The sequence below is a fragment of the Glycine max genome, chromosome 8 (genome assembly GCF_000004515.6).
Source record: "Glycine max cultivar Williams 82 chromosome 8, Glycine_max_v4.0, whole genome shotgun sequence".
Lineage (NCBI taxonomy): Eukaryota > Viridiplantae > Streptophyta > Magnoliopsida > Fabales > Fabaceae > Glycine > Glycine max.
Window position 1 is genome coordinate 13,825,294 of NC_038244.2, and position 22,913 is coordinate 13,848,206.

General features: G+C 31.9%; 3 protein-coding genes and 1 long non-coding RNA gene across 6 annotated transcripts; 2 read left to right on the top strand and 2 right to left on the bottom strand.

Moving 5' to 3' along the window:
• Nucleotides 1-1,279: 1,279 nt before the first annotated feature.
• On the top strand, nt 1,280-1,805 carry PM28 (seed maturation protein PM28). The gene has a single exon (NM_001251057.2). It carries the CDS (start codon nt 1,328-1,330, stop codon nt 1,595-1,597), a length of 270 nt encoding a protein of 89 aa, NP_001237986.1. The 5' UTR covers nt 1,280-1,327; the 3' UTR covers nt 1,598-1,805.
• A 118-nt stretch (nt 1,806-1,923) lies between these two features.
• On the bottom strand, nt 1,924-6,638 carry LOC100809048 (sm-like protein LSM8). 2 transcript variants are annotated; one of them, XM_003531459.5, is made up of 6 exons: nt 6,501-6,638; nt 4,707-4,781; nt 4,454-4,494; nt 4,291-4,365; nt 2,331-2,383; nt 1,924-2,224 (listed from the first exon to the last, which is right to left on the bottom strand). In XM_003531459.5, exons 2-6 carry the CDS (start codon nt 4,741-4,743, stop codon nt 2,134-2,136), a joined length of 297 nt encoding a protein of 98 aa, XP_003531507.1. In that variant the 5' UTR covers nt 4,744-4,781; nt 6,501-6,638; the 3' UTR covers nt 1,924-2,133. The 2 variants fall into 2 exon arrangements, with proteins under 2 accessions (XP_003531507.1, XP_014634533.1); XM_014779047.3 differs by having other exon boundaries at nt 6,466-6,594.
• Nucleotides 6,639-9,667: 3,029 nt separating this feature from the next.
• On the bottom strand, nt 9,668-11,497 carry LOC106799640 (uncharacterized). The gene is made up of 3 exons (XR_001389328.3): nt 11,361-11,497; nt 10,374-10,496; nt 9,668-10,106 (listed from the first exon to the last, which is right to left on the bottom strand). It is a non-coding gene; the product is annotated as an uncharacterized lncRNA (long non-coding RNA).
• LOC100527746 (uncharacterized) lies at nt 11,352-17,486 on the top strand. Of its 2 annotated transcripts, none has more exons than XM_006584475.4 (3): nt 11,352-11,666; nt 15,491-15,655; nt 17,189-17,425. In XM_006584475.4, the coding sequence occupies exons 1-3, from the start codon at nt 11,384-11,386 to the stop codon at nt 17,203-17,205; spliced, it is 465 nt and encodes a 154-aa protein (XP_006584538.1). In that variant the 5' UTR covers nt 11,352-11,383; the 3' UTR covers nt 17,206-17,425.
• Nucleotides 17,487-22,913: the final 5,427 nt, after the last annotated feature.

Below are 22,913 nucleotides of genomic sequence, written 5' to 3' on the forward strand. Positions count from 1 at the left end.
GTGACCAGATAAGGCTTGAACCTTGAGCTCGATTGACGCAGATTAGTATTAGATTCTTCCGATTGGTTTTTAATTAATACGGAACTATATTTTCCTATAAGATCATTCATACTTTATCCATAAAGACAAAGTAGTGTGTTATGAAACAGATAAAGGTTAAGTACTTTCATGGGCATATTCAATCAAGAAAAAATTAGAAACACCTGTCATGGGTGCAATGCCTTATTTATGTATCATGGGCCATTCATTTTGGAGATCTACATCGATGTATGAGAATATATATTATTTATAGCATAGTTGAGTGGTTTTTATTTTTTGTGATTTTAAAAAGCATATATTAAATTAATTTTCATGTATATTAATATGATATTAAAAATCATTTTAAATTAATCTAAAATTTTACATCTATAATTTATGTGATATAAATTTTTAATTTAATATTAAATTTTGAAAATAAAAATATCTAAAAAATATTAAATGACGTAATATATAAGTTTTGAAAAATTTAGGGACACGACGTCCACTCATAACTGTCAAAAAACACCCCTATATTATAAATAAATTATAAAAACTGAAACAAGAAAAAAAATTAAAATAAAACAAAAGCAAGCATATATTACATAGATTAAAAAATAATTTAAGCTAATAGCATATTAAATAAAGCCTAAAGTAAGACTAAGGGTGTATTCGTTTCAGCATTTAAATATTTATTGTCGGAAATGTGAGCTTAAAATAGTGCTATAGTTTTATTTTATGATGAGAAGTGGTAAAATTACATTCTTAGAAAAATATAAAATACTTTATAATTCAATTATCATTTATATTTATATTTATATTTTTTATTTTAATAATTTTGAATTTAGAAAACAATACTTTTAAGAACATTGAAATCTTCTGTTTATAAAATTCCTATATGTAATTCTTCTGAATGCAATCCTACACCTTTAACATGACCAAAAGTTATTTTAACAATCAATAATGTTAAATATAATATATTATTATATTAAATGTTTAAAAGTAGAATTTTACCGCTCTTAATTATCTTAGATACATTATTAGAAAAAGAAAAATATCAAACATCTCACGTTTCCTAGCTCTAGAACAAACTTAAATTGATTTCTAGACCTTTGCTTATACACACTTGTCATCACTTACGACGTCCTAAACCTTTGCTTATACACACTTGTCACTTAACCATGCAAAGAGCCAGCCACGCATCACAACACCCTTTGGGCCATAAATCCATCTGTTTTTCACCACCCTATTCAAATCTTCACTCACTACCACCAAAGACTGAGAAGAGGGGTTGAATTAACTGCTTGCAAGCATGGCGAAGAGCAAGGAAGACATAACCTATGCAACATCACAAGCAAGGCTTTCAGAAGATGAAGCAGTGAGAGTGGCCTACGAGCATGGCTCACCCCTTGAAGGAGGAAAGATTGCTGACTCTCAACCAGTTGACTTGTTTTCAAGTGCACACAATATGCCAAAGAGTGGCCAAACAACAATGGATTCAAACACTAGTGATCAATCTCAGATGCAACGTGATACACAAGAAGGGGGTTCTAAAGAATTCACCACTGGAGCTCCTGGATAGCCCCAAAAGGGGCTCCTCCAGCAATGGGTCATAAATTTTGAAGGCAATAATATAGACAACCTTATAAAATATGTTTACTTTTGTGTGTTTTGTTCTGCCCTTTGTTTCTTTTTTATGGCATATCATCAATCATGTATGGGGATGACTCCCTAAGTTTTTCTTCGTCTAATAAAGTTGAATATTTTTTGTAAGGGGTTGAAACTAGATGTTTTCATCTCACATCCTGACCGATGTGATTGAAAAACTTCTTATATAAGATGCATTCGTGTAGCCACCATATAAGTCTCCCACTGAAAGAAACATCTATATGTAAAACAATGGCCAAATAGAAGATAGTTTTTTCACATCAAATAGTCTCAGAATTTGTTTGTTTGACAAGACTTACATGCTAACAGAATCAGAATATTAGAAATATTATGCTGTCTGCATATTCTTATAGAGTTTCACAACGTACTCTAGTATACAATGCCGCAAATCTAAGACTGTTTCCACCAAGTAGGCATACATTCATTAAATCCGGCACATAGTATTTCACTTCAATGGATAACAGGTTTCAAAGGATGAGCTCTGAGTTTTGACAAATCCAGACTAGAATCTAGTTCTTCATCCAGTTCACCAACAACACTTCTGCAATGACCAAAGGGAAACCATACATGTTTTAGTGTATATAAATAGTGTCACGATATGAAATATATATGATACACAAATTGAAAAATGGAGTAAGGGGGCATACATATTGTCACCCCTGATGATGTACAAACCAAGAACAAGTTGTTGCACACCTTCCTGTAGTTAGAAACAAGAATGATGATGACATCAGACAGAAAAAAATTGTGCAAGGCTTAAACTGTGACTTTAAAGAAAAAAAATCTGCAGCTAATATAAAAATTCAAATGAATCAAAGATTCAAAGCCACAGTTATGATAGGGAGAGATGGTAGAGCGAATTTAAGAAAGAATTGACAATTCCTAGTATAGCGATCTGTTCAAAGCAAGAAAGTTGACTCTTCCAAAGGAAGTAAACCCATCTTTCCTGTTCGATGTTTTAATGGCACTGATCACCACTTTTTCATTGTAATTTTTTAATTTTTTCTCAAAAAGCACAGATGAAGATTATCCTTCACCCCAGTCCCTACCCATTCTCCAACATGTTCCGTCATTACACAATGAGGCGTCAGGAGACAACCAAGCTAGACTTTGTTACCCCAAAATCAAAAGGCTTTAGTGCATCCTACTCATTGTTAATCTAACAGTCCCTCTTCCACTTCATTTTTCTTCACATTTGTTGCACTATAATTCCCTTAAACACAAAGTCACTTGCACTCAGGGATCCAATTATAATACAAAATAGAGAAGAGCACAATACAGAATAAAAAACAATGCTACAACCATTGCTGAAGCTGAGGCAAATATTGCACAGAAAATTTTCAAGATAGAAGTAGCAATAATAATGGACAAATATTTATCAAATGAACAAAAAAAACTCAGTGAAAACATTGATTTAATGCAAAAGACAGTAAAAAATTTTAAATCAAATGGATGGAAGTTTACAACTTCTAATGCCTGAAAAAGTGGGTTAATTTTTGGGAGTTAGAATTATAGAGCCAAAGGGTTTTCACTTAAGTATTAGTAAGAGTAAGAGTGAGGATATACATTTCAACTTAGAAAGAAATAAAAGAAAGTGACTTCGAGGTAAAATTTGGAATGTCATACCACAAATTTCTAAGTATTTGAGATCAACATCACAAAATCATGGAAAAATTAATGATGTTATATGCAAGATACAAGTTGGGTTGTTAAAATGGAGAAAGACATAGGCCAATTTATGATTGCAAATTACCTACCAAGTTCAAAAGAAAGTTTTATCATATTGCTATACGATCACTATACTCTAGAGTAGCAAATGATGGGTTTTAAAGGGACAATAAGAGGGGGAAAAAAAAGGGAGTAACCCTAGCAAAAATGAGTGTTATAATGGATTATATATGAAGGATATTGGTATGGCACTTATTGAGGAAAAGATGACAGTTAAGGACTTAAGGTAGTTTGGGCAAGAAAAAATAAGACAACTAGAGGCATTGATGAAGTATATTGCATGAATTTTAGCCCTGTGAAACAGGGTAGAGGGAGACTAAGAAAGACAATTGAGCAAATTACTAAAAGGGGTCATATGATGAATAGTATGCTTGAGAATTTGGTTTTTAAGCAAACTCAATGGCATAATATAATCCATGTAACTGACTCTCGTAAGAAGATAAGGCTGTTGTTGTTGTTGGGATTACAAACCAGCTTCGCAACAAATGGTCTTTCTTAATCATAGACAAATGCCTCTTGGTTTCAGATATATCTAACATCTACCATAGTAGACATGGATCTTGCACCCATCGCCTTATGCAGAATCTAATGCTGCATGGTAACCTTGCATGTCATCTAATAGAGAGAGAACAAGTGGCAAGAGGTATAAGTTTTATGTGTTTTATATTTAATATTTTAAAGAACATTATAATGAAAACTGACAATCTTAGCCGTGAAAACATTGAATGATAAAGATGTGAGCTTACTTTACCCTCAAAAGTGAGAATGTTCATTTTAGGGGGCCAAGTCTCAAAGCTAAATATAAATATTAAGTTCATTTAAGTTATGAGTCATGAATCTTTGAAGGAATTTTTCTGCAACTGCATAACTTCATCATACCTTTGTAGAATAAACCCGTTCATGGGACTCATCAAGAATAATATTTGTTGCCTGGTCAAAACCTTTCAGGACTCCCTGAACAAAAAAGCATTGTAATTAGAAGTTAGAGCAATGACACTTATTAACACACAAACAGTAATTTTGTTCATATACTAAAGCTTACCACTATATTTCGTCCATCATTTGTAATGACTGAAATTGTCTCTGTCAACAACCAAAAGATTCAGTAAAATATAGCAACTGCTAGCATGGTTTAAGGCATATCTAACGGAAACACATTTTGATGAAGAAATAGTTGCTAATGCTTCATTAACTTAAATAGTTGTTTTTAATACTTAATAAGCGCAAAAAATAATATGGCAATGCATACAATTCCAAACATCAAAGCAAAACATAAATATATAAAGGTGTCTTACGATCTACTAGAGATTCAAGTCCAGGCCCAGCTGACATCTTGTGTTTTTAGATAGATAACACACTTATCCTTGCACCTGTATTAGTTTCAGGGTCAAAACATCAATTAAACAAATTTAAGTATACACATTTAGAACCAGCTAAAATCTGGTAGAGCAAAATTATGATGCCACAACTCACAAATCAATCATGTCTACGTTAGTTATTTTGAAACACTAGTGTTGACTAAATGAGCCATGAAGGGGTGATGCATAATTAAGTGAAAGACAATTTATTCAATCTCTATAGAGTTTTGTTATCTCAAGTGTAGTTGAGGCAGGGCTCCACACGGCAACTTGGTCCTCTGACACAGTTCACTTTGATGTGACCATGTGTCCATAGGTAACAAACAAGCTATATTGAATGCATGGATATCAGTAGAGACAACAAATATAGTTAAAAAGATATTTGTTGTTTGAATAAAGAGAAAGCAGAGAGAGAAATAAAGAAACAAAACTTAAAAAAAAACATTTTTTTTCTTTATTTTTAACAGAAAAAACCTTCTCTCCCTCATTTTTTTTACTCTTTCTCCAGATAAGGGCTTAAGAGTTTAGACCACGTAAGCTTTACAACCAATTCGTTAAGTACAAATTATTATAAGGGCTTAGGCCTTTTTTCTACTCTCAAAACTTGTGGCCATAAAATAGTATAATTATTGGAAGTTGGCTCTCCCAATAACACAAGGCAGCAAATCACACTTTACACACAACCAACCAAATTTGAACATCTCGTTTGCATTTCCAAAATGGGACAATCTATTCTAAATTCAGATTCCAAGCCTCAGGTTGCACTGGTGCAAGCTCAAAAATGATATGCCTAAGGCACTGCTCACTAATAAAAAAAAAAATAAGAGCAAGATAATTTTGTTTACAAATTTTCTTAATTTTATCTGCCCATTTTAAGCTCAACCAAGTAAACGTACATTTGACATCTTTTATTTGCCTATTTTATACTTGTCACACAAAGGAACAAGAGCTCCCCTACGGCTCAATAACCTCGAACACACAAAACATCTTTCATTTTAATTCTCTAATCACTTTCAATATTTCTTCTTGTGTTATTCTGCACTTCCCAACTCTGATCTCTTTAACTCCCACCCAGTCCGTGTGTACTCTAATTTAGACTTCAATCTCCCATATGCAAAGTATGGGAAGAAAAGCTACACCCCAGAAAACCTAAACTTTGAAGTTCAATTCTTGAAAGTTAAAAACTGAAAATGAAGGTTGAATAAAAAGCAAACAGGTAAGGTAACTTGAGTCAAAGAGGAGAAAAAAAAAATTATTAGCAGATGGAGGTTGTGTAGCCAACAAGAAATTGTCATTGTTAAATGTCAATTTCAAACTTTCCACAGCAAATATTTGCTTCTCAGTTCTCACACACAGCAGCATTGTTCCCACAAGTCCACCACATAGGTGGCTGTCCAGTTTTAAACACACAAACTTTGGTTTTGGAAACCCAACCCAACTATTTTCCTCAGAAGCATTTTTACAAACACGTTATAGGCTTAATTATACTTGGTATGTTTTTCATCTTCCAAATCTTTGCATGCACTGTGCTTCTGCAATTTTCAATTTTAATCCACGATAGAATACTCTAACTATGAAAACAACTAGAAAAAAAAAATCAGGCTAGCGCTCACACAAAATCTACAAAGTGCATTAAATTAGGGGAAAACAAACACAGAACAGAGAAGACAAAACAATTGGAAAAGAAGAGCAATACTTGAAATTCGATACGACAATGAGATAGGAGATTACAGAGAAATGATTGGGAGTAAAGAAGAAGACCAAATCCGCTTGCACTTTGCAGCAGCGTCGCACTTCTCAGTCGCAGACTCATTTCGAACAAAGCCACGAACATTTGGGCTTAAAGAAACGTTTTTTTTTTTTTCTTTTTGAAATTACGAATATGCCATTTGGGGAAAACAAAAAAAAATAAAAAGTAAAAACAAACATTCAGAAAATGAAAAAAAAAAAATGATCTCTCAAACGCAAAGGGTGGCGCTCAGATTGAATGTTTATTTTTTATTCTTATTTTTTGAAAATAATTCATGTTCAATTTTCTAACATTTAAAAACATGTATCAATAAGAAAATATTTTAAGGTATTTTTGTGTTTTTATTTTTTCAAGAAAAGATTGAAAATATTAATTTATTATTTTAAATTTTGGACCTATTTTTTAAATATTTCAGAGAAAATATTTTTTAATTTTTTAACATTTTTATTTTCTGTTTTCTTTAAAAATGAAAATAAAAAACATTCAACCCCAAGCATCACCTTGCATCCCCTATCCGGTTCCATTATTTTCATTTTCGTGGAAGAGAAAAAAAAGGGTTAAATTAACTTTTGGTCATCTAATTTATATTTTTAGATTTAATTTGATCGTTTAACTTGATTCTTTAATTTTTAAAATTGACTTAATTTGATCTTATTATTCAGTAAACAAAAACGCATTTTCTAACACTAGACCAAATAATAAAAGTGAATCAATTTTAAAAATTAAAGCGCCAAATTAAACATGAAAAAAAATTAGAAGACCAAATTGAACAAAAATAATAAATTAGAAGAGAAAGAAAATAATTTAACCAATAAAGAAAAACATTTTGTGATTTTTTATTTTTCAGCTTTAAAAAATAAAATATAAAAAAACATTTTTCTATAAGACTGGTTATTCAAATCAGATTTTTTGTTTTTTAATTTGTAAAAACTCAAAATTATTTTTAAAACAATAAATTTAATTAATCCAAAAATTAAGTTGTATGATATTATTCAATTGATTTTCTATATTGAAATTAAGAAATTTATAAATTATCGATATATTATTTAATAATAAAAATACTTAATATTTTAAATGAATGTTTATAAATAAAAAATACTACGATATTGAAGTATTAATTATTTTTTAATCATATAAAATTTCATAAACTTAATTCTTTTTATAATAGCAAGACCGTAGACCCGTGCGATGCATTTTTAATGTCTTGCACGTATGTTAAGTTTATAATTCATGTTTCTAATGTATTTTTTAATTATTTTTATATTTATATATAAGTATATATGCATAAAAATATTTTAAAAATATATTAACATAGTTAAAATATTAATGTATCTCTCATATTATTTTTATTTATACCAATGTAAAAAAGTTTTCATGTAACTCTTGTTGGTTAAGGTGAAAATATTAACAGAAAAAATGATCCAAAATGAAATTATTATTTTATAATAGTTATAGATAAATATTTGTTTCTAAAAATATTATCTTTATATTTCTCTTTAAAGATGACGGAATATTCTTTTCTTCTTGTTATGTCCTTCTCTTAAGTATGTCCTTCTCTAATACTTGGTGAAATAATTCATTAAAGGACAAGATACTTACAAGAGATACTCTGACGTTCAAGTTAGGTCTCAATATAGAGAGAGAACAATGAGCGTAGTAAACGAGAGTAAATAGAATAATCTATGTTACCTTGAGAATCTAACTCTTTATATACACATATTTATAGGTCTCACGATCCATGGATTTTATCTCTTAATTAAGGGGATGCAATATAAGATTACCTGACAATATTAATTAATATTAAGATAAGATAAGCTAAATTACTTAACTTCTATGAGGTGGTGACTGAGTGGGTACTAGGTCATGGCCAAAGGGGTACTAGGTTGTGACCCAGAAGGTACTAGATCATGACTGAAAAGGTACTAGACCATGACCAAGTGGATACTAGACCGTGGCCGAATGGGTACTAGATCATGGCTAAAGGGGTCCTAGGTTGTGGCCGAACTAAGGTTTTGTCTTGTCTGAGAGGGTTGGAGGTGTTCAAATATTTGGCCTTAATCGAGTACTCGAGGTTTCACCTTTGTCAAACACAATCTTGAGGATTCAAGTATTCAGCTAGGTCGAATACTCGAGTTCTAATTTTGTCAAGAACATACACTAGGCCATGGTCAAGAGGGTACTAGACTATGGCCAAAGAGATCCTAAATCATACCAATATACTTTATAAATATATTTTGATTTACATACAATTTAGATTAGATTTAGATACGGTCAATTTTTTAAAAATAAATGTTAATAACAAAAAATATATGGAAGACTTGGTTGTCTGTTTTTTCCATTATAAATTCACAATCCATCAAAACATTTATTATCTAGAAAATGTTTATATTCATGACATATGGACACAAAACCCCAAATGTTTATAACTTCAAACTTAGTGTTCATAAAAATATTTTTAATAGATGGTGGTAAAAAGGAGGCCGTAAGTGCATTTTAGAGGATAAAACAACTAAAACTTAAGTTTTAAGCTTACCATCCGAAAAAAATGTTTTTTTGTTTTTATAAAGTAAAAAAGGACACATTTATTAGAAAAAAAGGTCTTCTATGTTGTACAAAGGCCCAATATAGTAAAACATTTATCTTATATTTGTTTTAAGTTTACTTGTCGCTTGGTCAATCCTGATGGCTTCAATGATAAGTGTCTGAAACAAGATGAGAATATCTGCTTCATCTTTTCTGCATAAAAGCATAACTCGCTGTGAATTACAATAATTTCCAATATCTTCTTCAGACAGACCAATTTGCTCGCTTTGCAAGCAACTGCTCCTTGAGCAAAATTACAATTAAATTAAATTCTTCATTTGGCAACAAGGTTTGCTTGCTTAGTTACTCGTTGAGCGATCCGTTTTTAAATTTGAAACTTCATATGCTCTTCTAGGTGCACTAAGGCTATGCAAAAACACATAAAAACCTAATAAAATTTCCTATAAAAACTTGCTCCTAATTATAAGTAAATCCAAACTAAATGGAGTCAAACATAGCAATAAATAAGAAGAAAGTGAGATAGTTTATGTGAATTTAAAATGAAATTGTAATTATGAACAACAATTATCAACAAACAATTAAATATAATATAGAGTGATCAATTCTAAAATAATAATAGAGATAGAGGAGAAATTTAATTGACTTGATAGCATTGAGAATTCATTATAATCTGCTACAAGAATATGATCATGATCATGACAAAAGTAGAAAACTCAATAAAGAACGTAAATCTAGAAAAAGAAATAAACTTTACAAGAATCAATCTCCATCGTGATCTCGAGGTTCCTGCTAAGGAACTCACACACTCCTTTTCTCTCTTAAAGTGCTCAAAAACAAAAAAAGAACAAATACCATCTAAATGCTAATGTATTCCTATATTTATAAAGACCTAATAATGTGACTGACGACACAGATTGACCACGAACATGATAAAGTCGTTGACGCTGATCAGCAAAACCTCAGCCATGGTAACGGTTGTTGTTCCCATGTTAGTGGCTCAAGTGCTCCAAAATCTCATGTCACTGGTTTCCATGTTGTCATTACTAAGAAACAAAACAGAAGAAAAAGAAGATTAGAGAGGGAAAAAACAAAGCTTGCATAAGTCGAAGGAAAAAAAAAAAAAGAATGCCGAGGAATAAAACGAAGTATGAACATGTTTAAAATTTTTAAATTCAAAATTTATTAAAAAAATACCTCATAAGACCTAAACCAGATAACGTCTATAGTAATTTGCTTCTTATTTTCTCCCACTGTCATTACTAAGAAACAAAAGAAAGAAAATTGAAGAGAGAGAAATAAAACATACATACCTTACACTGAAACTGAATGAGAAACATATTAGTGTGGAGAAGAATAAAACAAAGCATGAACGTGTGCATCTTTAAATAAGGTATCCACAAGAAGCATAACAAAAACCTCCATCGATTTGTATTCTGAATTAATGGAATAAAAACTTCTTAGATGAGTAATGGAAAGGGGAAAGGAAGAGGTATGTGAGAGACATTAAACCAATGGAAGGGGAAAGGAAGGATGTAATCATTAATGTATCAATGGTAGTATTATTTACTCATCAGTGTACATAAATATTTGTAATACCTAAAATAATCTTACTTTTATATATAAAAGATGGTTAACTTAATTATTAAAAAAGTTATTAAATTCATTTTTTAAGAATTATCCTTTTTTTTAAGTGGATTGTATTTCATTATTATTTTTATCATCATAATTATGATCTTTTCCTCTCAATGACAATGAGACTCAAAATATACTTATAGGTTTTAATCAATTTAATTATGAAATTAATCTTTAATTTAGGTTTAAACATATCTAAAGGTTAAAATTTTCTTTTTCCTGCTAAAGAATATAATTTGTATGAATTAAACTCATCTCTTTCTCAGAAACATTACATGTGTTATGTTATCAAATGAGATACACACTTTTGAGTTGTATTTTATCATTTTATCATTTAATGTTTATATAACATTTCAACATAAATATATTTTTAATCTTCAAATTTAGTAATTTATCTTTTTAGTCTTTCAAATTAAAATTTGTATTTTTTTAGTTCTTAAATTTGCAAATATTTATTTTAATCTTTTATTCACTATTTTTTACAGTTTAGTTTAAATAGATAATTTTGTATTGCAAGACCGATAAGAGAAACTAAAAAAATATATTAAAAATACAAATTTTAATACTAGGGACTAATAAAGACAAATCCGCAAATTTAAAGGAGTAAAAACATATTAAATTCAGTAAACATTTTGAAAGAAAAAAAAAAGATTCAGTAAAGATACCGTTCAATTCGGTTGTTAAGCACATGAACAATTCTTCTCAGTCACAGCATCACTTCCTTCCGCGCACCGAACTGAACCAAACGACAATGGAAGCAGAGGAAAACGACAGCGTCGTAGTCGAATCGACGGAGCCTTCGAGTTCCCACGGTTCCGACGGCGACGATCAACTCCGGCAGAGCTCCGACGTGTTGGCGAAAGGCTTGTCTTCGATGCTCTCTTCGGTTATTAACGATTTCGATTTCAGAGCTCAGCAAACTCTCCAAAGCCAGAACCATCTCTCTTCCGCCATCGATCGTCTCACCGGAGGTTTCTCTTTCGATTTCTCCGTTTTTTCTTTGTTGATTCTACGACATCGTGCTAAGTTTTCAGCATTATCAACTGTGTTATTTGTTTTTTTTTTGTGGAATTTATTCCTAGATTCGATTTGTATGAAGTGCATTGCAAGTAGGTTATTTCTTTTCCTTTTTGTTATTATCATTGTTATATATGTTAGTTGGATTGGTTGGGAAATTGAAGTTATTTAGTTAGATGGTTGGTTATAGTTAGTTGAATATAAGAAAGGCACTACCAACAATTCGTTGGTCCGACGAGTAATACTGGATTCGGTTCCTTTAAACAAGGTCTCGGGTTTGAGCCTTGTGGATGGAAAAACTTGGTTGAGAGGAAAAATCCAATTAAAGTGGTTAGTCAAGTTCTCCGGTGGAGATTAGTCATCAGCAAAGCCGGTGGTTTCGTACCAATAACATGGTAACCTAAAAAAGAGCGTCACTTATGTCTAATGGATAGTCTTCCTCATCATTTTCGTCAATAATACTTCTATAGTTTTTCTGATTTTTTTTCTCCCTTGGACTCTTCTACCATGTTTTATCGAAAACTATTATTATCGGAAGAATTTGCTGTTGTTCATATCACTGTTAACACTTTTAGTATACAAGAGTGAGTTGTGTTATGGTTTGTGGAAATTGAAAAAAATTTGCTTGTGGACATAGGCTTAGAGCATGTTTGGTTACTGGTTTTTGTTTCCTTCCTAAAGCTTTTGTTTGGACCTTAAAATAAGCTAATCTAATCCCAACAGACTAAATTAATTTACTTGGTGAATTGAAGTCCTTGTCAAATTGTATATTGTTTGTGTTGACCTGATCAAGTGAACTTGCACATGCTGAGAAAATCATTATGTGTGCTACTCTATAAACTTGTGAAGTAGTAACTTTGGCATCAAACTGTAACATTATTCTGTCCAACCTACTATTGTATCAAAGGAGCATATTCTGTGGAAGGATCTAATACAGGATTATTAACTTTTTTTGAATGTACGACTATCACTTGTGAGGTTTTGCTCATAGTTATGACTACCGGATGTGGCACATAGCAGCTGGTTTCAAAAACACTTTAACAGGATAGTGGTTAGCAGAATGGGTGCTATTCCAAGTATAGATACTAGTTAAATAATTTATCAAATATATATAAATGCTCAAAAATAAAAGATTACCAAGTGAAAGATATTTATAATCAATAATCAAAATTCGCATCTTAAGCTAAACACACAAGTCAATAACAACAAAATTCAAGAAAATAAGTGTAAGCCTTCAGGCATATGATTACTTCAAGGGTGAAAATGAAGTTTATGCAAAAAACAAACAGACAATAATTCAGAACCAAACACAAAGATAGGACAGAGGGGGTGAGCAATAGAACATAACAATAACTTAGGAGGACACAGGAAAAAAGAAACAGAGGAGTGGGTCGTGAATGACAGAACAGAAGCAGGGAAATGGCAAGGACCTTTCTTAAGACTTTTCTGAGAACTGATAGCAATAAAAGATGTGCAAACAATCAACAAAAAAGAGTATGTGCAAAACGGAAAAGTGGGTAAGCCTGGGCTTCTCTGAAAATAACTAGCTTGGCTGGAAATTAGAGATGTCCAAAACGTAACCAACCTGTCTTTGAACTCCCTAACCAATAAAAAAGAAGTTAAAAATTGATCTAACCAAAAACTGGAAAAACAACAATATTTTACTATGGTTTGGATTGGTTTTCACCTCCTATTGTAGTACTGTTTAAACTGACCTAAACCTAACCACATCATTAATATATTGATTTGTAGCATTATGTAACAGTATTTTGAAATTTTGATAAGGATAGTATGTGATTCAATGTTTGTTGGACAATGACATTGACAGTATATGATTAATTGCCTATGAATGGTTTGTAATGCACTTTCTTTTATGATAAGTTTGTAACGCAAATATTATCATGAGTGGTCTCTTACTACTCTATTAATTATGGTTATGTAAATATAATTTTCAAGGGTTAATCAGGACTCAATTGGTTATTAGATTCTACTTTAATTTGTTAGTTGTTAAATTGAAAACAATTTAAAAAGTCATAAAAATAAGTTAAAAATAAAAAATTCAATCTGAACCAATTTGAACCGCAAAAGATCGGTTTGGTTTAGTTTGGATTCAATATTGCATTCAAATCAAACCAAATTGAACCATATATATTTTTGTTTGGTTCAAATGATTTTTTTGAAAAAAACAAACCCTTAACACCCATGTTAGAGACAATCCTGCGAGCACTTGGTGGTTTGTGACTTTGTGTCAAAACAGGTGAGAGCAGTTCATGTTGCAGGAATAAAGCTTTGAACAAGGCTTCAAACATGGTTTCTGAATCCCATCACTGCCGTGCAGTGAAATAATGCACTTTTGGCCTCAGTTTCAGGCTTTCAGCTATGACAGCCACTACTGAAAACTGCTCCACTATTGGAATCCCGTAGTGACCCAAGGCCGCTCCACGTTGCCACTATAGTGCGCTATTGACTATTAATTTGCTATGAGGTCATGAGAGAGAAACAGTTAATCCCACTATTTTGCATGTGTTTCCTAGGTTTGTCCCTTCCAGATGCTTTGGGAACAACTTAAACCTGAGCCTTGAGTGAGAAATGCAGGCAGCTTTAGTACTTGGTCAAAAGATTCCGCCAGAGTCTTTCTAAGCTTCATATTTTGGAAACTTGGAAAAGGCATAAAGAGATGAAAAAATATTTTTTATTCTATGTACACTGGGAAGAAAGTTATAATGTGCAATTTATGAAGATGCATTGTCTTGTGTACTGGAGGTACACGGGGATTTGATTCGGACAAGTATCTAAAGTTGCACAGCGGTTCTAGTCTTGGCATTCTTTGTATCTTTTTTGATAACCTAATAAATGCTAATTATAGGCATTGACGTGCTTTAGTTGCTATTGGAAGAAGGATTTCTTTTGTGGTGCAGCCAGATAAAATTATTGGAAGCTTTCAATTAATGTTTGCAATATGATTCTGTCATTAATTTGATATGATGCATATACTGGAATAAGTAAGTTATGCCGACAAGTTATATGGTCCTGATGGGCAAATTGTTTCCAGTTTTTTCTTTCTTAAATTACTGTTTGCAACTGACAATTCTGTTATTAATTTGGTATGATGCCTTTGTTTTAACCCTCATATAAAATTCTTATATTGGTATAAGTTATGCTGATAAGCTATATGGTCCATATGGGCAAGTTCTGTAAAGGGTTCATTTCATAGCCTCCTGGTGTGGGAATGTTTTACTAAGAAAAGTGAATATTAATTTGAATTAATGCCTTCGTTTAACCATTTTATTTTAAAAAACTAGAACAGACTTCATTCCATTTCCATCTCAGTGGAATAAGGAACTAAGCATCTATATGGTATGGTGTAGCAAGTTTTGTGAAAGATGCATTTCTTAGCCTCCAGCAAATACTGTTTTACTATGAAGTGTGAATACCAGAGCCAAAAGGTTAGATGTGCCATAAATCCAATTCAATATTCCACAGACTTTAAAAATATATAAACTACACTCCTCCCAAGACAACTAATCTGTGTCTGCATGATTACAAAAACTTTGTTCTCTGGCATTCTTCGTTAGCATTTCAAACTTGCTGCTATAGTATACTAATTAGGGTTTCCTTTGCTAACATGCAATAATTTCAGTTTTTCAGTTCAGTACTTCAGTTATGCTTAATGTTAATGCCTCTGCTAAAGCTTCTCCTATTTCTCTAGAATGTTTTAATTTCTTAGTACTCTAGGTTTCCAGTTTGCTGACCTGAAATTCCTGTTTTCTTTTGGCAGAACTTGATCAGTTACTTGAAGATGCACCTTTGCCATTCATAATGCAGCATGCTGCCAAGATTTCTAGTGTTAGGAAAAGAGTTTCATCACTGAATTCACTTCTAAAATCCATACAAGGGCGGATTGATAATATAGATCGTATGCTGTCTTTTGGCACCACTCATGGTATAGGCATGTCTCCACCAGAGACTTTATTTTATAGTTATTTTCTAATAATTAGTAATTATGAGTATTGGATTTTTTTTATTGTGTGTTTCCCCACTCATATGCTATCTCTTTAACCAGTATACAGTTTTACTGCTCTGCATTGTTTAAATAAAATTTACACTGATCAACTATCTCACCATTTTTGTCAGCAGTCTATATCTGAAAGGCTCCAGATTAAATTACATATTCATTGTTACTTATTTCATCATGACAAAATCCAAAATTGAGGCATGTGAGCTGATCGGACCTATTATAATTTCCTCCCTTCTTTTTAACTGTGGGCAAGTGACTCTAGTAAAATGATTTTACATATGTTCTGTTATATATAACATAATATTTGTTTTATTTTATGTAAATCACCTTATTATTGTGATTAGTTTATAGGTATGATTGTTACGTTTATTATCTCAACTAGATTTTGCTTTAGTGATTTTGTTAAGATGTTCAAGCATGAGGTGTCCAGGTTTACTAGCTTGACAACTGTCAGAATTTAGTCTTGTCAGCTACACTGGAACCATGACTACAAATTTGTTTCTCTATCAAATGAATTATTAAAAACTCCCTTCCACATTAATACCATGGAAAATTGACATTCTGTGCTATGTATTTGTAGTTAAAATTCTTGTCTTTCATCACTTTCATGCTAATAAGCTATAAGCTGAACTACATCAGTGTGAGTGTCCATCACTGTGACTTGAGGATTCCTCTTAGCCTAGCTGTGACCTGCTTTTCTTTTAGTTGGAGAAAGTTCCCTGACAACTTTTTCATTACTTTACAATCGATTTTTATCCTTTAGGCATAAAGAGGAACTCTTGAACCCACATACACTTGCCATGAGAAAACACTGGGAATGGGATCGATCACTCTAGCTGGCATATTGCAGATCAATCATGGAGTCATTGTGAATTTGTGATAGCTATCTTATCGTTTAGCCCAGAAGCATCATAGCTGCTCTGGCTTGATAAGGAAAGTGGCCTGCATGCATTATGCCTAAATCAGCTTCTAGGGCCACTGAAAATTTTGACATCCATATCAGTTATGATATCTACGATATGATTCTGACAAGAACCATAGGTCTTGAGGTACTTTACCTGCGAAAATAAAAAATAAAAATAAAAAGGCACCTTGAGCTTACTAGAATTGACTCCTACACAACTGATCAGATGCCCAAGCATGTGGCAATCTGAGTTAGAATATTGATAACTTGCCAAAGTGAACACTATGCCTTTGTAGATGACAGGAAGGTCGAGCGAGCGTGCATAAGATATTTTGTAACAAGCAGATAAGATAGTGATACTGTTTGAATTACAATGGTTAGTAGTTGGATAAATATTTTTGTCAAAGAATTTCCAAGGTTAAAATGATGAATGGCTTGTAGTTGTACCATACCTCACTAGTTAGCATTTATATGATTAATAATTTGTTGCTTACTTCAACCTTTTTTTTTATTCATATTCTTAGTACCAACTTGTTTTGTGTGTAATTTTGCAGAGAAAAACAACCACTGAAGGTTCTGGGTGAAATGTCATCAGCTTAATCAGCCTCCATTCTTTCCAAATGTACTATGCAATGCCCCCTTAACCCCTTAAATTGAATTCTTCTTGTTAGGCACATACCACCTTGGTGCCAGTTAAGGATTAAGGACTCAAGAATTGGGATCCAGTTGTATTTAGGTTACTTTTGATTATCACTGTTTGAAATTTCACAACTAAAAATTCATTTCATTCATTGATGAATTCTTATTTTAAATTGAAAATTTGTCTTTAATGACAAAGTTTAGTTTATTAACAAATAACTCTGTTGCATTTAAGAATTTGTATATTCTATTGCATTTGATAGTATTTACAAGTCCTTTCATTTCCAATTTATGCTTTTCTATACATATCCCACAGGGGACCTGTCATATATATCCCATTCCCTGCATTTAGGAAATGAAAAAGAAAAGAGGAAAACAGGTACCCATAGCATGGTGGGGCTACTTAGCAGGTGCCATCTAAATTTGCATTCTTTGTTTGTTGGTGCAGTAATTCTTCTCGTTTAATTTATTTATTGAACTTCTGAAACAAAGTCTGCAACCCAATTCCATTGCACTGTTGGGTCCACCATGCAACCCAATGCCTAGAAGGTGATATAGACTTGTAATATACAAAGGCCGTGCATGTTTATATATAAAATGCATAAGATTCGAACGATTCGGTGACACATGCAAAATTTGCCAAGCATTACCAGATTTTGTTACCCGAAGCAAATGGCCAGAATCATGCCTTTGTTTGCTGTTGTCGTTTTGTTACACCACTCATGGTGTCCATTCGGTAGAATAGAAAGAAATAAAATGAAAATAAATTAATATGAAACTTTTAAATTAAAGTAAAATATATGTGTGAATTTCACCTCATATTAGTGTTCATTTTCATTATTTTTTGCTCTTTTAACTCAATCAAACGGACCCTAAGGAAGAAGAAAAAGAAAGGAAATAATAACAAGTATCTCCATCCAACCACCTCTGGTATTGAGCTACAGTAAAACCGTAAAAAAGTTAGTTGTCCATGCAGTACTAAATTCCAAAGGTACCCAAAACCCAGTGCAGTTTTATGACATACTCTAACATAACAACAACAAATTATCCTTGGCAGTCCAGCTCATGAAGATACTGTGATGTGAAACTCCAGTAGTTCACATGCCCCCACACTGTAGTACGGACCTCACAGGTTGTAGTAAGCATTATTCTATTTCTAAAAACATCCACCCACCCACCTGGCCTTGAATCTTATAACGGGGACACTGCAATGTAGATGAAGATGAGGACAGAGATATGTTCCCAAGTCAGTCATATCCCCCCTCAAATTTCATGTCAAAAAGTAGAGGAACTAATAATTGATATCAAGTGATTAATTTACAGAAAGGCATTTTCATGGCTAAAAATTATGAGAGTAACCTCCGACACATAAAAATTACTAAAATGAATTTTTTGAGTTTTCTAAAAAAGTATTTTCAATACACTCGGTTAGGAAATTAAATTCCTATCGTCAACATGCTTAAAATGCTCATTTATTAATTGTATTAGACTTTATTAGTCAAGTGATTAATTTACGGATATCAAAGTATTTCACAATTATAAATTATGAGACTAATCTTAAAAGTGTAAAAATCACAAATGAATTTTGACTTTTCCAACAAAATCTTTTTCATAAATACAACCAGGAAATCAAATGTCATATTTAAGAAACTCTAACTATTTATCTAAGTTTGATTCACTTTGTTGATCGATCAAGTGATTAATTTAATCATATCCTAACTCATTTTTAACTCTTTTATCTTTCACTATACAGAAATTCTTTGTTATTTTTGTCTGCCCTCTTGATCTTAGATACTGACCTCACCCCTTTTTATCCGTTAGCATTTTGGCAACAACACCCTCCTTTTCTCATCCCTTTTGTGCACTGACCCACTCCCTATGCAAGAGAGAGATGGGGTTGGCATTGGCAGTGATGCCATATATGATAGGGTAAAAGGGATTAGATGAGGAGGAATCTGTGCAGAGACCCGACTGTACATAAGCACGTTCTCTGTTTGATGCCCCCAAACTCACCCCTCAGCCTTTTGCAGGGTCTCTTATTATCATTATTTTTATTAGGATTTTGCTAATCAGTAATTAGTAATTAGTGTCTTGAGGATATTTGTTAAAGATTTAAAATGAAAAAAATATTTATTATAAAAATTATAGAATAACATAAAAAAATTATAATAATTTTGTGTATTCTAATTTAAAAAATTATTTATAGTTTCTTAACCACTTTCTTGAGAAAAATAAACAATGGTGAGCATTTACCTTTTTATTATTATTCAACAGACAAATTGTTTTCTTTATGAGACACAGAAAATCAGATCAAGGAGATATCATGCTTTAAATACACCCCCCCTCCCTCCTACTGAATATTTTAATTAATGGGAGCCTCTGGCTAGTTTAGAATCTTTTAGACTTTGTGCTTCCATTAATTAACCTGGTGTTGCTTTTCAGCTGATCTACCTCGCAAGATAGAAATGATTGCACGTATCCTCAACTCCATATAAAGCTAAGAGAAAGTAATGACAAAGTTGAGCTCATTAACCAAAACAACCAAACTAGGGTAAATGTAGTCAATACAGTCCTTAAATTTGTAGCTCTTTGACATTTTAGTTTCTGAAATAACAAAAGCTTAGACAAATTCTTAAAATAAAATTAAGATTTCATTTAAGTTCATAAAATTTATCTTTTTTTATTTATTTTGGTCTTACATTTTTTGTTATTATTATCATTTAAGTCCTCGGCCTAGGAAAAAAAAAAAAGAGACCTTCAAGTCATAGACTTATTTGAGTTTATATAGTTTCACGTACTAAGTATATGTTTAGTTCATTGTAACACACATTTTAATGTAAATTCAATAGATAAAAACAAATAAAAATTTTGAACATTAATAAAATTATTTTATCTCAAATGTAATTTTACATCACAAGTGAAACATGTTCTACAATAACTAAAAATACAAATTTAACGACTAAATACACTATTTACTCGCCAAAGTATTATAAGTCACGTCACACCATCCTGACTAGGCTTTTACAAAGCAATTAAGAATAGGAATGAATTAGCAAAATATGGCAAGAATCTAGGGTTTAATTGGATTTAGGGAATCGCTTTGGGGGCATGTGACCCTGCATACAAACTTCCCTCCCTCCACAAAAGGTTATGAAAAGACAGAACTACCCTTCTTGCCCTGCTGTATTGGGACACAGTAAACAGACATTGGCAGCAGCATGGCTATGAAAAGAAGTGTTGTTGGTAGGTGCATCCATTTTCATGTTGTCACAAAGCCCAGACTCTAATGGGAACAAATGTGGTATTATAATGGGGACTACCCACTTAGAACTGGTCAAACACCAGACCCATATCATATCAAATGCATCAAAATTCGAGTATGGACGCAAAAGCCTAAAGGAAAAAATATACATACAGGAAAGGAAGGGAAGATTTAATATTACTTTTAGTTTATTATATTTAATAATTGTTTTGTTTTAATATATATTAAAATTTCATTTGTTTGAGGAGAAAAATGATAAAAATGAAAAGAAACAAATAATAAAATAATGTGAAATTTATATTTTTATATTTTATTTTAATTTATAATATTCATCTTAATTTACTCTCTTTACACTCTATTCAAGTAACTTAAATAAAAAAATATACATAAAAGAAAAAAATGTGAGTAGGGGATATGATAGGATGGTTCATGGCTCTGCAAATGCTGCCTAGGTAGATTTAGCTTCACGGTTTAGTACTTGATCTCTTTCTCTATCTATGCTATGGGGCGCAATAAATTGCTTCAATGTAAAAAGTAGAAAGTGTGCTGTAGCATGCCATCATCTATGATACCCGAGAAATATTAGAGTTATTCTAAATGCTTTTTTTATAATTTATATATTTAAACTAGAATAATTATATTACACAACATTTCTAAGAAGTCAATATAATAATAATATATTACACCAGAAATTGATATGATTTAATGAGACAATTTTAATTCTAAATCAATTTTATTTATATTCTTTAAAGTAATAAATAGTTTGAAATAAATTAAAAAATATCAAAAGGTTTATATAAGAAAAAGAAAAACGCTCATAATTACTATATTCTTTAGAGTAAAATCATATTAAACACCTTTAAATTTTTATGAAATTACACAAACTCTAGTTATTTTTTAGACCATTATTACATTGACAGGCCAGTATAATGTTCTTCAAACAATTGTATAATTTTACAAGACCATGAGAGTAAATTATCTTTCATCAGCGAATAGTCCAGAAAGAGTCAAAGACTGAAAATTATTTATTTGAATAGAATAGCAATAATAGCTATGGTGTGAATGAGAAAATGTCAAATCGATTAGGGAGGGCTTTAGAGACAGAGCCTCAAACCCCAAAGCATGCGCGCAAATGAAAAGATGGGACGCCACTCGACAAAACCCCCCATGGTACTTTGCCCAAGAACGACAACTGAATTTTCTGTAAATCCAACTCACTCACGTCTATAATATAATGTATCCACCAATTAATCACATTTTATTTTATACCAACACTTGCAAATATAATCCAACTCACTCTTAATTTATTGCCTAAATTGTCAGTAACATGTTGGTCGAAAATATAAGGGGCAAAGAATATCTATTACTGGGTTCATAGATGTTTTAAAGTCGCCAGTACTTTTTTTTTATCTCAGTTCAGAAATCACAAATATCTTTTAATCCACTTTATAAGAGAATAAGAGATTTTGTTTGTGATTCATTACTATCACCGATAAAAGAAAGCCAACCCTATTGCTTAGTCTAGGCACTAGAAAGTTACAGTTAGAAAATGGGCACACATAAAATTGAGAATTTTCACATGAAAAGTTCATATTGTTTTATTAATAAAGGACGTTAGAACTTGTATCAATAAAATAATAAGATTATATCAGATAGGAAAGAACCTTGTCTCCTCCCTCCCATCCACATCCGTTACAGAGACTGATGCATACAACATTCATTTGTTTATTTAGACAACTAAAAATAAAACATAAAAAAAGCTCTCTCACATGGGTTTTGGCTTTTGTGGTGGCCAGAGGCCGAAAGTATGGCAACATGTTAGCCACGTGATTTTAGCATATTCCCACCTTTTTAAAAACACAAGAAAAAAGGTACATCATTATTATACTATATACTATCTTATTGGTTGGTACACTTTTCGTTTCCGTTGCTGTAGAGTTGTTTGCTCGCACCTTAGTGGTACGAGTAGTAGAGTACAAGGAAGCGTATTATATATATTAAAAAACTTCAACTATCTTAGTTTAGGTTTTGGAAATGTGAATTAATTAATGAATGAACCGAGGCAACTAAACCGACAGAGGGTCCTATCTAATTACGAGTTTAATCCCCAAAGTATATGTGATTTCAATGTGACTAAGACCCGTGATAGTACCACGGAACTAGAACCATTTCTATCACGATGTGGAGAATACGATAAAAAAAAAAAAAAAAAAGGGTGGGGGTCCAAAGGCATTGAACTTTTGAACATATCCTTTCCCTCAATTATGCATATTGGTTATATAGCAAATATCAAAATTGGTTGCGGCAAACAGGAAATGGTCCTACCATATCTAATTAGGGAGGGACCCATAAGGCTTGATTGATAATAATCAAGTGTC

Coding starts and splice junctions, on each gene's coding strand:
- PM28 (NM_001251057.2), top strand. CDS start 1,328: ATGGCGAAGAGCAAGGAAGACATAACCTATGCAACATCACAAGCAAGG.
- LOC100809048 (XM_003531459.5), bottom strand. CDS start 4,743: ATGTCAGCTGGGCCTGGACTTGAATCTCTAGTAGATC. Junction 4,495..4,706: donor ACTTGAATCTCTAGTAGATC/GTAAGACACCTT, acceptor GGTTGTTGACAG/AGACAATTTCAGTCATTACA. Junction 4,366..4,453: donor ATGATGGACGAAATATAGTG/GTAAGCTTTAGT, acceptor TTTTTTGTTCAG/GGAGTCCTGAAAGGTTTTGA.
- LOC100527746 (XM_006584475.4), top strand. CDS start 11,384: ATGAACAATTCTTCTCAGTCACAGCATCACTTCCTTCCGCGCACCGAA. Junction 11,667..15,490: donor CATCGATCGTCTCACCGGAG/GTTTCTCTTTCG, acceptor TTCTTTTGGCAG/AACTTGATCAGTTACTTGAA.